This window comes from Halichoerus grypus, chromosome 5 (assembly GCF_964656455.1).
Source record: "Halichoerus grypus chromosome 5, mHalGry1.hap1.1, whole genome shotgun sequence".
NCBI lineage: Eukaryota > Metazoa > Chordata > Mammalia > Carnivora > Phocidae > Halichoerus > Halichoerus grypus.
Window position 1 is genome coordinate 152,863,239 of NC_135716.1, and position 15,950 is coordinate 152,879,188.

The window sequence follows — 15,950 nt, forward strand, 5'->3', positions numbered from 1 at the left end:
GCAGGATATAAAATCAACACACAGAAGTCTGTTGCATTTGTGTACATGCATAATAAAGCAGCAGAAGGAGAAATCAAGGAATCGATCCCATTTATAGTTGCACCAAAACCCGTAAGATACCTAGGAATAAACCTTACCAAAGAGGTAAAAGATCTGTACTCTGAAAACTGTAGAACACCTATGAAAGCAGTTGAAGAAGACACAAAGAAATGGAAAAACAGGGATGCCTGGGTGGCTCAGTCAGTTAAGAGTCTGCCTTCAGCTCAGGTCATAATCCCAGGGTCCTGGGATTGAGTCCCACGTTGGGCTCCTTGCTCAGTGGGGAGCCTGCTTCTCCCTCTCTGCCTGCCACTCCCCATCCTTGTGCTTTCTCTGAAAAATAAATAATTAAAATCTTAAAAAAAAAAAAAGAAATGGAAAAACATTTCATGCTCATGGATTGGAAGAACAAATATTGTGAAAATGTCTATGCTACCTAGAGCAATCTACACATTTAATGCAATCCCTATCAAAATACCATCCACTTTTTTCAAAGAAATGGAACAAATCATCCTAAAATTTGTATGGAACCAGAAAAGACCCCGAATAGCCAGAGGAATGTTGAAAAAGAAAAGCAAAGCTGGTGGCATCACAATTCCGGACGTCAAGCTCTATTACAAAGCTGTAATCATCAAGACAGTATGGTACTGGCACAAAAACAGACGCTTAGATCAATGGAACAGAATAGAGAGCTCAGAAATGGACCCTCAACTCTATGGTCAACTAATCTTTGACAAAGCAGGGAAGAATGTCCAATGGAAAAAAGATAGTCTCTTCAACAAATGGTGTTGGGAAAATTGGACAACCACATGCAGAAGAATGAAACTGGACCATTTCCTTACACCACACACAAAAATAGACTCAAAATGGATGAAAGACCTAAATGTGAGACAGGAGTCCATCAAAATCCTTGAGAAGAACACAGGCAGCAACCTCTTCGACCTCAGCTGCAGCAACTTCTTCCTAGAAACATCGCCAAAGGCAAGGGAAGCAAGGGCAAAAATGAACTCTTGGGACTTCATCAAGATAAAAAGCTTTTGCACAGCAAAGGAAACAGTCAACAAAACCAAAAGACAACTAACAGAATGGGAGAAGATATTTGCAAATGACATATCAGATAAAGGGCTAGTATCCAAAATCTATAAAGAACTTATCCAACTCGACACCCAAAGAACAAATAATCCATCAAGAAATGGGCAGAAGACATGAACAGACATTTCTGCAAAGAAGACATCCAGATGGCCAACAGACACATGAAAAAGTGCTCAACCTCACTCGGCATCAGAGAAATCCAAATCAAAACCTCAATGAGATACCACTTCACACCAGTCAGAATGGCTAAAATTAACAAGTCAGGAAACGACAGATGTTGGCGAGGATGCGGAGAAAGGGGATCCCTCCTACACTGTTGGTGGGAATGCAAGCTGGTGCAGCCACTCTGGAAAACAGTATGGAGGTTCCTCAAAAAGTTGAAAATAGAGCTACCCTACAACCTAGCAATTGCACTACTAAGTATTTATCCAAAGGATACAAAAATAACTGATTTGAAGGGGCACATGCACCCCAATGTTTATAGCAGCACTATCTGGAAAGAACTCAGATGTCCATTGGCTGATAAATGGATAAAGAAGATTTGGTGTACATACACACACACACACACACACACACACACAGGAATATTACTCAGCCATCAAAAAGAATGAAATCTTGCTATTGTCAATGACACAAATGGAGCTACAGTGTATTATGCTAAGCGAAATAAGTCAGTCAGATGGGTGCCTGGGTGGCTCAGTTGTTAAGCGTCTGCCTTCAGCTTGGGTCATGATCCCGGGGTCCTGGTTCGAGCCCCACGTCGGGCTCCCTGCTGGGAGCCTGCTTCTCCCTCTTCCTCTCTCTCTCCCCCTGCTTGTGCTCACTCTCTCTGTCAAATAAATGAATAAAAATTTAAAAAAAAGAAGTCAGTCTTTTTGAGAAAGACAAATACCATATGATTTTACTCATATGTGGAATTTAAGAAACAAAACACATGAATATAGGGAAGGGAAAGAAAAATAAGATAAAAACAGAGAGGGAGGTAAACCATAATAGACTCTTAACTGAGGGCTGCTGGAAGGGGGATGGGTGGGGGATGGGCTAAACGGGGGATGGGCATTAAGGAGGGCACGCGTTGTGATGAGCACTGGGTATTATATGTAAGTGGTGAATATATACATTTCTACTCCTGAAACCAAAAAAAAAAAAAATCTAATCTGCTTGGGCATCTGGCTGGCTCAGTAAAGCATGTGACTCTTGGTCTCAGGGTTGTGTGTTTGCACCTCACATCTGGTGTATAGATTACTAAAAATAAATAAATAGATAAACTTTTAAAAATCTAATTTGCTTAATACTCAGTAGGCCTTCTCTTAATTTGAGATGTTTTCTTGAACTTTTTTTTTCATTTCCTCACCTTTATTTTCTCTTTTTGTCTGGAACTGCTTCTGTTATTTGGATATTAGCTTCTAGGTTACTATGCTGCAGGCTGAGAGGACCGTCTAGATCAGGGATAAGAAAATACAGGGTTCCAAAGGGATGTCTTTAAGAAGATGGTAAAATTGCTAGATTATTTCATGTGACTGAACATACTAAATGGAGACTGATTTTCTTTAATTTTATTATTTTTTTCTCATTGTTTTGTTGTTTTTGTTTTTGTCTTTTATCTTCCAGTTTTCCTCAGTTTTATCTTTCAATCATCTTATTAATTTTTTAATAAAAATTTTATTTATTTAAGAGAGAACAAGATGGATAGAGAGAGCATGAGAGGGGGGTGGGGAAGGGCAGAAGAGAGGGAGAAGCAGACTCCCCACTGAGCAGGGAGCCCGACTCAGTGCAGATCCCAGGACCCTGGGATCACAACCTGAGCCAAAAGTAGACGCTTAACCAATTGAGCCACCCAGGTGCCCCATCAACCATCTTATTAATTTTTAATCAATTTTTATCATTATATTTTTAATTTCCAAAAGCCCATTTTTTTTGTTGTTGCATCCTGCACTTTTTTCATAGATACAGTATCTTCTCACTTTGAGGATATCAATTGCAAAGGTTTTTTTAAGTTTTCTGTCATCTCTGCCTTTTTTGTATTTCCTCCAGGCTTTTCTTCTTTATGCTTGCTTTGTTCTCTGTTCTTTATGTAAGATGCTTTCCTCGTATATCTAATGTTTCTTAGCTGTCCATTCCTATTTAAGAGTAACACTTAAGAGCTAAAAGGAAGCCGTGTGTGTGTGTGTGTGTTTGAGAGAGAGAGAGACCTTGTTAATTAGTGAGTTTAACTGAGGATGATCTGGCTGGGCTTTTTTCAGTGGAGAGCCCGAACTACAGTATCTGCTGTGTTTTTCTCCTTGGGCTGATTTCCAGAGATGAATCCTCCAGTCTCTTGTTTCTGAGTTATAAACCTGTCAGTCTTCTTAGAACCAAGTGGGGAAAGAGGGTTGGGTTGGGGGATATCCATTTGTTCAATATGTGTATCTTCCTGAATCCCTCAGTTTTTAGTATGGACACCCCACTCTTGGCTGTGCATAATATTTCCAATCCTGAGCCTCTCTGAATCAACCCTCCCAGTGAGGAAAGCTCTGGTCTTCCAGGAGAGGGAAGGAGCAGGCACTCAGCTACCCTGAATAGAGGAGGAACTCTGCGAGCCTGAGACCTTTGACAGACTTCTAACCAATTTTACTAATTTCAGCCCCACTTTCAGCAGGGTTCTGCAGCATGAATCAGTTCTGCTTCTGGGCTTTCCTAACTGCTGGTGGAGGTTTCAACTTTGTCTGTTCTGCTAAGTTAGCTATCACTCATCCACATGCTTTCCAGATTCTAAAATTTTGTGGCTGTCCTCTTTTATCTCTCCCATTCTCTGTGTCTGTGTCAGTTTATGCCTATTTTTATCCCTTTATTTTCATTTTAGTGAGGTTTCAGAAGGAAGCAGTGGTTAGCTATCTTTAACCAGAATTAATTCATGTTTATTCTTCAAACTCAAATGTCATATCCTTTCTATAACTTCTCCTGACCCCACATGCAGAATTCATTGCTCCATCATGTATATTCTCATAGGATTTTATGTATGTCTATGATAGCATTTGCCATGCTTTATTTTAATTATTATTTGGATGAATCCTAACTATAATTCTTTTGAGAGTCATCATAATATAATACTATTTTATTACATTGTATAGTTTATATTTCATGGTAGATTTTTAAAACTGAGCCAATAGAAATTAATTTTCACCATCTTCAGGTAGTATCTGAAATTGAGGCTAAAAATGGCCTTTAAAACATTCCCATTTGAGTTTAAGGGGCCTTGAAATAGTGTTTCAAAGTACCTCTGTCCAAAGATGTAGCTTCATCCCAAAGGATTTTTAACTTAAGATACTCTGCAGCCACGCTTATTGCTGATTTGAGATTGAGAATATATCTGGCTCAACCACATAGCCAACCTTAAAAAGAAGAGGCAGCTTTGCTTTAAAAGAAGGGTGAAATGGTAAGAGAAACAGTAGTCATTGGTTATATGGAATATGTGCTACTCTGCTACAGTGACAGAGAAGATCCAAGAATGTGATAGTTTCAAGGCATCATGGTTGATCAGCAGTTATCAAAATCCAAGCTGAAATAAACTATTTTTCTTGGAAAAAGGTAATACTAAAATTCTGCTATGTGCCAAGTAATATGCCAAAAAAATATCCTTTTACAAATGTTATTTCATTTAATTCTCAAAATATCCTTACAAAGTAGTTGTTTTTATGCTATCAGTTTTACAGTTGAAGGATTTGAAGTTCAAAAAATCCAAGGTCAACTAATCAAAAATTGATACGTTTTCTGAGCACCTCCCTTCTGACCCCTGTCCTTCTGCTAAGTGCCCGTCCTATATGCTGCTATTGTACCCTGAACTTATCTTTTTTTTTATTTAAGATTTTATTTATTTATTTAAGGGAGAGAGAGAGTGAGCGAGAGAGAGCACAAGCCAGGGGGGAGAGGCAGAGGGAGAAGCAGACTCCCCACTGAGCAGGGAGCCCAATGCAGGACTCAATCCTGGGACTCCAGGATCATGACCTGAGCCAAAGGCAGATGCTTAGCCGACTGAGCCACCCAGGCACCCCACCATGAACATATCTTTATCTTAACACTCATCTTATTCAAATGACATTATGTTTATTTATCTATCTCCCCCATTGGACAGCTCCTCAAGGGTTGGAACAATGTCTTATTCTCCAGTAGGAAAATAGGCCTTGAACATACAAAGTTCTCAATAAATAATATGCTGGACTACAAATCTGAGCTCAGAATTCAAGCCCAAATCTGTCTTGTTCATCATTATAGGCACATATCCAGATATCCAGATAATCGCTGCTTTAAGGAAGCTTTGGTGAGGAAAAATAAGCCATTTCTGTAAACTTCAGCAGATTTGATTTTTTTGTATTTGAGAAAAGCTGATGTTTTGGGAACTCTTCCTACCAACCAAAAACGGAAGAAAAGAGTAGCCTGAAAAATTAAAGCTGACACATACATCAGAGGAAAGATATCAAGAATGTTGTTTGCTTTATTTCCAGGGGCCTTATGGGTGTGCATCATTTTAAATCCACATTGCAAACTGGAGGAAAAGTCCTGTTGGCTGCAGCAACTGCAGAAGTGGAGTGACCTGGATATCTGTCCCCTGGAGGATGGGAACTATGGGCACGAGCTGCCCAACATCACCAATGCACTTCCCCAGAATGCCAGTCACAGCCCAGGTGAGCCATATATCCTTCTAGGGTCTTTGTGCCTGGAACTCCAAAAGGTGGGAGGGTGAAACTCTATAGAACAAAGGTGGCCAGATTGTTGGCTATCAATATTGTCATCCTCAGTATGAAAAGCCTATCCTTTTGTTTATCTTGAATTGCCACACCTTAAATAAGGGTAAGCTTTTTATCTTTGACACTGAGGATGCTGTGTCTTTTTCCATATCTTGAGTGTCCTTAGAGTGCCCACCATAAATTCCTAGAGCCTTCTGCATGAATCCTCTTTACCTTTCAAGTTCTTCATGACTAATGGATCTTGGCCTCAGTTGGGGTTGGTTTTAGCTTAGAAGGCCTGCCTCAAGGGGAGGATGGAAAGCCAGTGAAAAAAACAGCATTTATTTATTTACTTATTTATTTGTTTTTAAAAACAGCTTTTAAAAATGCCCTGACAATTGCTTTTCTTACTTTTCTCTGTTTTCCTCAAATTTTTTATACAGCAGATAGCTAGGTTGGATTACCTTCCCAAATTACTACTAGGACTCTTGCCCCATTTTCAGATGAATCTAGTACAGTGATACTGTACCCTCTGCCTTTTGAGCCCCTGGCCTGCCGCTATCACGGAGCATCAGCATTCACGTCAGTTTTAATTCATCTAACTCAGGCTGTTTCCTGTTGGCAACTGATTTCCCTTTAGCCCACTGGGAACCTGTATTGGTAGATTTTTTTTCAGACATTGATTTTACATGTGGTCCCTTCTGTTTTAAGTGATAAATCTGGTATTTTTAATCTCGAGAAAATAATTTAAATTATTGTTCTGGCCAGGTCTTCATCTACTGTACCATAACTGATTGTCAGTATATTTAAAGCAACTAAGGTAACAAGAGTTTGAAAAGGCTACCGTTTTGCCGCTTCTTTAAGCTACCCTTTACTGGCACTCATCTAACCTCCACAACACAGCATCCCTTTAGTATTGGTTTTGGATTGGCGTAGAGAGTCAAATGCATATAGAGACATGCCTCCAGTCTGGCAGTTTCTTCTTTATCATAGTGGTCACTTGTTGTTACTGGTTGTCATTTGAGGATGTTGCTTCTCCTGCAGTCTTCTCAAGTTGTGGCTGATTTAGCTCTCACGTCTCTATACCTAATGGAGCAATAGGCGTCCCACTTGTTCTTCATTGCCATTTCTATATCATTGTCCTTTCCTCCTTCCTAAAATACTCCCTAGCTTTAATGTTCATGCTGTCAAAATATACTGTCTGCTACCCTTCTGGTTTTGGTTATTTGTAGACCTCTGGGTCAATCCTCCTCATTCCTTGAAGATTTTTGGCTGTTGGCTCGGTAACACTGCTTTCTGTCACTGCTTCTATCATAATTCTTGACAATTTCAGTAGCCACACAGATGATCCTTCCAATATCCTAGCCTCTCAGTTCTTTGACTTCCTCTCTTTTAATAGTCTCATCTTCCCACGTAATTGAGCCATTCAATCCCAAGATCATACCCTAAACCTTGTCATTGCCATTAACTATACCTTCTTCATAATCTCAATTTCAGGCAGCTCTAAATACCATCATCGGTCTTGCTAACTTATTTTCTCTAGTATCCCAATTCCAATAATTCTTTGACCCAGTAGGACATTTGATCCTACCACCTTTTCATTCTCCTGGTAGCCTCATTTTCCTCCTTATCTTCATTAGATTCCTTGGTGAGTCATTATAATCACTCCCTCACATACACACTCAACCTCCTCTTTCCCTTTACTTCACACAGATAGCAAAACACTAACCTTAGTAGTTAAGTCTCACTCTCTAATTCCTCAGTGCTCATGCCCACACAGCTGAACGTGGTGAAAAGAAACACAAGCATGATAACTGGTCTTAGTTTAAGTTTATGACCACTGATTTCAAATGGGTCCATAGTATTGTCCAGACATCCACCACATTTCCCTAATCTATGCTTTCTTTCACTCTTCTAAATTACTATTTCATATGTCTTTCCCTGAAAACTTTATTTCCTCCCCTTCCTCCCTTTCAGTTGATAACCCTGCTTCCTATTCATTGAGAATATAGAAGCAATCACAAGAGAATTTCCAAGACTCTCTCACTACATCTGCCTCTGTCTGTGCCCATCCAGTCTTCCTCTTCCCCTGTTTTTATTTGTGCTTCTAACCCCGAGCCCTCTACCTATTCTCAAGATCCTTTTCCTTTTCTTTTATCCAGGACATCACTCCAGGAATTATCTTCTCTCTCTCCTGCTTCACAAATTTTGTGGATTAGTCCTGAGTATACAAGTATATTGCTTTCTCTCTCATCACAAAACAAAACAAAACACACTCATGTTGTTCCCATATGCCTCTCTGGCTACCACACTGTTTCCCTGAGGTAGTAGAAATAATTGGTAGAATTAAGAAAAATAATTTAGGGGCGCCTGGGTGGCTCAGTCGTTAAGCGTCTGCCTTTGGCTCAGGTCATGATCCCAGGGTCCTGGGATCGAGCCCGGCATCGGGCTCCCTGCTCCGCGGGAAGTCTGCTTCTCCCTCTCCTACTCCCCCTGCTTGTGTTCCCTCTCTTGCTGTGTCTCTCTCTGTCAAATAAATAAATAAAATCTTTTTTAAAAAATTAAAAATTAAAAAAAAGACAAATAATTTAAAAGAATAGTACATATTTATCATCTCTACTTCTGCTCATATTCTCCATTGAACTCACTCTGGTCAGCTTTCATCCCTCCACTATTGAAACTGCTCTTGTATGGGTCACTGATGCTAAACATGGCCAAATCTAGTGGCTGATTCTCAGTCATAATCTTACTTGACCTATCAGCAGTATTTGTTACAATTGTTTACTTTCTCCTTGAAACACCTTTTTCATGTTATTTCCAAGACACTACTCTCTTGGTTCTGCTCTTACTTCATTGGTTCTTCCTTCTCAGCCTCTTTTACTGTCTCCTCCCTACTTCCTAACCTAAAATGTTAGAGTGCCTAGGGCTCAGTCATCAAACCACTTCTCTCTGTATGCATACTCCCTTAGTGATTGCCTTGTTTTGATAATCATCTGTATACTAACTACTCCCAAATTTATATCCCTTGACCAGACTTTAACTCCCAATTCCGGACTTGTATACTCAACTGCCTTTTCAATATCTCCACTTAGATTTCTTATGTCTCAAGCCCCACCTAAACCTGCTCCTCCTATAGTCTCCCTATCTCCAGTATGGCAAGTCTGTCTTAAAAACCATGGAGTCATTCTTGATTCTTTTTCTCTCTCACTCAAGATCTAAACCATGAGCAAATCCTATTGGTTTTACCTTCAGAATATATCCAGAATCCATATATTTTTTCTTTTTTTCTGATTTTTATATAAATTCTACTTAGCTAACATTCAGTGCAATATTGGTTTCAGGAGTAGAATTCAGTGATTTATCACGTACATACAACACCCAGTGCTCATCCCAACAAGTGCCCTCCTTAATGCCCATCACTCTTCTAGCCCATCCCCCACCCACCTCCCTCCATCACCCCTCAGTTTGTTCTCTATCATTAAGAGTATCTTATGGTTTGTTTCCCTCTCTCTTCTTACTTTTCTTCCCCGCCTCCTATATGTTCATCTGTTTTGTTTCTTAAATTCCACATATGAGTGAAATCAGATGGTATTTGTCTTTCTCTGACTGATTTATTTCACCTAACATAATACACTCTGGCTCCATCCAGATCATTGCCAATGGCAAGATTTCATTCTTTTTGATGGCTGAGTAATATTCCATTTGTGTTTGTGTGTGTGTGTGTGTGTGTCTGTGTGTGTGTGTGTATAGCACATCTTCTTTATCCATTCATCAGTTGATGGACATTTGGGCTCTCTCCATAGTTTGGCTATTGTTGATAGTGCTGCTATATATAAACATTAGGGTGCATATACCCCTTCGTATCTGTATTTTTGTATCCTTTGGGAAAATACCTAGTAATGCAATTACTGGGTCATAGGGTGGTTCTATTTTTAACTTTCTGAGGAACCTCCAAACTGTTCTCCAGAGTGGCTTCACCAGTTTGCATTCCCACCAACAGTGCAAGAGGATTCCCCTTTCTCTGCATCCTTGCCAACACCTGTTGTTTCTTATGTTATTACTTTTAGCCATTTTGACAAGTATGAGATGGTATCTCATTGTGGTTTTGATTTGTATTTCCCTGATGATGAGTGATGTTGAGCATTTTTTCATGTGTCTTTTAGCCATCTGGATGTCTTCTTTGGAAAAGTGTCTGTTCATGTCTTCTGTCCAACAGAATCCATATATTCTTATCACCTCTACTGCCATCATTTTTCACAAATTATTGCAGTGACTTCCCAACTGCCCCTCCTGCTTCTGCCCTTCCACCTCATGGTCTGTACTCAATACTGCTGCCAGTTATCCTTTTAAAAAGCAGGTCACATCATATACCTTCAACAACTCAAAGCCCTCCGGTGGCTTCTCATCGTTCATTCATGGCCTGTAAGGTCCTCAATGATCTGGCTTCCTAGTATCTCTCTGACCTCATCTCCTATGATTTTTTCTACTTGCTCATTCCATTCTAAGTATACTGGCCTCCTCACTACCCTCAAACACTCCACAAATATGTACCCACCTCAGGATTTTAGCATCTGCTATTTCTTTTGCCTGGAATGCTCTTCCCTTAGTTATCTCTAAGGCTTGAAGTTTCTGTTCAAATGTTACCTTATTAGATACCATTCTATATAAAACAACAACCCCCACCCAACACCAGCTTGCCTTTCTCCCTGATTTTGCTTTAGTCTTTTCTATAGCACTCATAACCATCTGAAATATCTGGTATACTGTATATTTATTCAACTATCTCTGCCCATTTAAATGTAAAGTTCCATGAAGGCAGGGATTTTATATATCCTCAGCACCTATAACAAGTACCTGCCGTGTGTAGGCAGGTACTCATTATTTGCAGACTTGATGTATATTGGGAGCCTAATCCCCACTGTGGGCTGAGCAGACCCAAGGTAGAATCTCAGTGCAGCAAGAGAGGGGTTTAGACTGTAGCCAGTAGGAGGTACGTTGTGCTTCTACTGAGGGACAACATGAGGGAGAAATTTCAGTAGATACTGTCATGCTATTCTAAGTTAACGTCTAAGCCCATACTCTATGTAATATATCAAATTCTGAAGAGATTAACATATTCTAAGGACTTTTGCTTAATGAATGAATATGTTCATTTCTTTCATGTTCATTCTGAATCCCCTGGCTTTCCCTTCCAGTTTTTTTTGCACAGGCTCAGTGGATGTACACCTCATTTGGGCATCTCTGGAAACATCTGTATAGTACTTTAGTCCTTGATCCCAAAATAGTTCCAATTGCCCTTAATCTGGCAGTGAGTCAATTAAATAATCTTTTGTGGTTTTTTTATTTCCTTAAATGTAATTTCCGTGAGTCCTTCTGTCTCTACAGTTTATGATGATGTATCTTTCATTTGGTCTTCCTCCACACCACCCTTAAGAATTGAGCCTACTTTGTCTAAACTGTTTTGGTTTCCTTGCAGACCTTTTCCTGAAGAGAGATGGGATGGTAAGAGTCCATGTTAATTTAATTAGTCTTTTGTCAGCAGCAGTTTTTCATATTAGAGAACAAGACTGTAAACCTATAGATATCAATGTGATAAAGGGACCAGAATACATAGGGCATCTGCTCTTTTTCAGCTTTTAATATCAATTACATGGAGTCCTTAGTCTTATAAGGGTCATGCTGTAAATGAGACAGGTTATGGATTGGCCAGGGAAATTACCCAGCTGCTTCTCTCTTCCTCTGACTTCTGTAGAAGCAGTTGGTATCCTCATAATTGAGCAGCTGAGCACCACTGTCCCTCTTCTTTTTCATGTGGCTCTCAGTCCTAGGAGAAATTGGTCTTCTGTAAAGTGGAAAGGCAGCCATAGGTCTCTGTAGAAAGGTTCTTCCCACAGAAGGCACAGGCACATTAAGGGCTTATCCAATAAAGAGGCAGCACAACAAGCACCCAGACAGATGGCAGAGTGGCTGCTCTCACTAACCACATACTATTCTTCTCATCCTCCCACTCTGAAGAAGACATAAGAGTTAGAGCTTCAGATTACCTGTCATTGAACTGCTGCATGTCTTTCTTTTCCCAGACTCTTTATCCAGGCCAAGACGAACAGTGTTCACTAGAGCCATCGAGGGTCGTGAATTACATTGGCAGGACAGCCACTTACAGCGAATAATAAGCAGCGATATATATACAGCTCCTGCCTGCCAGCAGGAAAGTGAGAGACTGCTGTTTAATTCCCAAGGCCAGCCACTGTGGCTTGGTAAGTGTACCTCTCCTCTACTCTAAGAATTTCAGAGCGCAGTCTTACCTTGTGCCAGACCAGAACTGCATAGGCGCTGGCAACACAACTATAATTTGCACAGATCTTTTGGGGCCTTAACTAGGGACCCAGGGTATTTATGTGAAGCCTCAGCCATTTGCTGTGTACTTAGCTGAGGTATAATGACCTCAACCAGAGGAATTTGTATTGTTTCCTGAGTTTTAGGAGGGGAAAGGAGTTAATAAATCTCAAAGAGTACTAATAAAACTATTAAACATCAGTTCATAGGCTCTTAGTCAGCAGTTGCTGAGCAACAGTATAATCTACTCTGAAATTAATATATTTTGCTAAAAAGGCACTAACTTTGAAACTTAAATTACCCTGTGCTAGTAGCTAGGGCACTATCTGCATTTGTCACCAAGCTGTCTTCCTTTCCTCCTCTCTACCTTCCCTTCCTTCCTTCATCATAAAGGAGCAGAGCTGTTCCATTGTGGATTTAAACCTTCCTCTGGCTGTCTTTCAGTCTCTTCTTGACTTTATCACAGGATCCCTATTCCAAAAGACACTTTTAAAAAATACTCCTTTTCTGAGTCTTACAACAATGACATACATTTTTATATCTTCTCCCAATTCCCTACCTCCATCCTTCACCCCATTTCTTTGTCTTTCTCAAGATCTTGCTGAATATGCAGGGGCACCTGGGTGGCTCATTTGGTTAAGCATCTGCCTTCAGCTCAGGTCATGATCCTGGGGTCCTGGGATCGAGCCCTGAATTGGGCTCCCTGCTCGGTGGGGAGACTGCTTCTCCCACTCCTGCTCTCCCTGCTTGTGCTCTTGCATGCTGTCTCTCTGTGTCAGATAAATAAATAAAATCTTAAAAAAAAAAAAAAAAGATCTTGCTGAATATGTGTATGTCCCTATCTCTCTCTTAAAAGCCTTGGCCAAACTCACTGTGGGCCACTACCTGAAGTCTCCTTTGGTCATCTTTCCTCTTCTCTGATCCAACACATCTAAAACATCAATCTAACAAGTCTGTGAAAATATATATACCTCATCAGTAAACAAAGGTGAAAATCAAAACAACACTGAATTACCATTTTTTGATTGTCAAATGGTCAGAAATTTTTAAAGTAAAGATAATTAGTTTATGGTGTGGGAAAGGTTACATGGAGATACTCTCATTTACTAGTGGTAGGAATGTAAGTGCTTATAGCCTATCTGAAGAGTATTTCAATAATACTTATCAAAAGCTGTTAAAATACATTCATACCCATTGATCCAGGAATTCTCCATCTAGGAATTTATCCTGAGCTATAATTAACTAAGAATATGTGTAAAGCTAGGGGCTTTATTAGAGCATGGATGTAAATAATGTACAGTTTAGAAAAATTGGAAATAATCTAAATGTCCAACAATAGGGGATTGAGTGACTCAATGGATAATATACATATATATTCAGAGGAATGATATATCATCATCTTTAATGTTATAGAAGTATATTTAATGATATAGAAGAATTTTACAATATGTTAGAGGAAAAACCCAGTTATAAAATAATAATTATAATATTGTCCCATGGGGGCACCTGGGTGGCTCAACTGGTTAAACGTCTGACTCTTGATTTCGGCTCAGGTCATGATCTCAAGGTCGTAAAATGGAGCCCCACTTTGAGCTCCATGCTCAGAGGGGAGTCGGCTTCCTTCCATCTCTCTCTCTCTCTCTCCCCCCTCTTTCTGACCCTGCCCCCGCTCATGCTCTCTCTCTCTCTAAAATAAATAAATCTTTAAGAAATAATAATAATCATGTCATTCCATGTGTTATATATATATATATATATACACAATCACAATATATATACATACACATACTTATGCATACATACACACAAAACTAGAAATAATGATTATCTGGTTTTTATTTTATATTTTGCTTATCTGTATTTTCAGATTTTCTGCATTTATTTCTGACTTTTAATATTATCTTTAAAATAAATCACAAAATGGGGGCACCTGGGTGGCTCAGTTGGTTAAGTGTCCAGCTCTTGATCTCAGCTCAGCTCTTGATCTCAGGGTCATGAGTTAGAGCCCTGCATTGAGTTCTATGCTGGGCATGGAGCCTATTTAAATTAAAAAAAAAAATCACAAAATGAACCATTAATCTCATTATAATCACTTGCCCATATATAAGCCTTTTATGGTCCTCCATTATCCTTAAGTTAAATCCAGTCTCCTTAGTATGGCCTCCCAGACTCTACATTTCCAGGCAGTCTCTGATCACATAACTCTGCACAGAACTATCTGTTATACTCAGAAGATGCTTTATAGAATACTTTTTATGTTTTTATTTATATGCCTTTGCTTATATGTTCTTTTTGCTAGGAATGCCCTTCCCTTTTTGTCTACCTATTTAAAATCTTGCTAGTTCTACAAAGTGCAGCTCAAATACTATATTCTCTCTATATATATTTTTTAATTTTTTTTATTAACATATAATGTATTATTTGTTTCAGGGGTACAGGTCTGTGATTCATCAGTCTTCACAATTCACAGCACTCACCATAGCACATACCCTCCCCAATGTCCATCACCCAGCCACCCCATCCCTCCTACCCCCCTCCACTCCAGCAACCCTCAGTTTGTTTCCTGAGATTAAGAGTCTCTTATGGTTTGTCTCCCTCTCTGGTTTCGTCTTGTTTCGTTTTCCCTCCCTTCCCCTATGACCCTCCGTCTTGTTTCTCAAATTCCTCGTATCAGTGAGATCATATGATACTTGTCTTTCTCTGATTGACTTACTCCGCTTAGCATAATACCCTCTAGTTCCATCCACATCGTTGCAAATGGCAAGATTTTTTTTTGATGGCTGCATAATATTCCATTGTATATATATACCACATCTTCTTTATCCATTCATCTGTTGTTGGACATCTGGGCTCTTTCCATAGTTTGGCTATTGTGGACATTGCTGCTATAAACATTGGGGTGCACGTGCCCCTTCGGATCACTACATTTGTATCTTTGGGGTAAATACCCAGGAGTGCAGTTGCTGGGTTGTAGGGTAGCTCTATTTTCAACTTTTTGAGGAACCTCCATACTGTTTTCCAGAGTGGCTGCACCAGCTTGCATTCCCACCAACAGTGTAGGAGGGTTCCCCTTTCTCCGCATCCTCGCCAACATCTGTCATTTCCTGACTTGTTAATTTTAGCCATTCTGACTGGTGTGAAGTGGTATCTCATTGAGGTTTTGATTTGGATTTCCCTGATGCCGAATGAGGTTGAGCACTTTTTCATGTGTCTGTTGGCCATTTGGATGTCTTCTTTGCAGAAATATCTGTTCATGTCTTCTGCCCATTTCTTGATTGGATTATTTGTTCTTTGGGTGTCAAGTTAGATAAGTTCTTTATAGATTTTGGATACTAGCCCTTTATCTGATATATCATTTGCAAATATATTCTCCCATTCTGTCAGTTGTCTTTTGGTTTTGTTGACTGTTTCCTTTGCTGTGCAAAAGCTTTTTATCTTGATGAAGTCCCAAGAGTTCATTTTTGCCCTTGCTTCCCTTGCCTTTGGCGATGTTTCTAGGAAGAAGTTGCTGCAGCTGAGGTCGAAGAGGTTGCTGCCTGTGTTCTTCTCAAGGATTTTGATGGACTCCTGTCTCACATTTAGGTCTTTCATCCATTTTGAGTCTATTTTTGTGTGTGGTGTAAGGAAATGGTCCAGTTTCATTCTTCTGCATGTGGTTGTCCAATTTTCCCAACACCATTTGTTGAAGAGACTATCTTTTTTCCATTGGACATTCTTCCCTGCTTTGTCAAAGATTAGTTGACCATAGAGTTGAGGGTCCATTTCTGAGCTCTCTATTCT

The 15,950-nt window shown here is 39.7% G+C and overlaps 1 protein-coding gene and 1 long non-coding RNA gene across 4 annotated transcripts in view; one reads left to right on the forward strand and one right to left on the reverse strand.

Moving 5' to 3' along the window:
* Positions 1-15,950, reverse strand: part of LOC144381934 (uncharacterized) — a 648,393-nt gene that overhangs the window by 428,284 nt on the left and 204,159 nt on the right. The window lies entirely within an intron of this gene.
* The window catches only part of ZSWIM5 (zinc finger SWIM-type containing 5), a 204,962-nt gene that overhangs the window by 161,292 nt on the left and 27,720 nt on the right, over positions 1-15,950 (forward strand). For both annotated transcript variants that reach the window (XM_078073214.1, XM_078073215.1), the window contains 2 exons: positions 5,613-5,792; positions 11,915-12,091. In XM_078073214.1, coding sequence (XP_077929340.1) covers positions 5,613-5,792; positions 11,915-12,091 — 357 coding nt within the window. The remainder of the gene's footprint in view (positions 1-5,612; positions 5,793-11,914; positions 12,092-15,950) is intronic.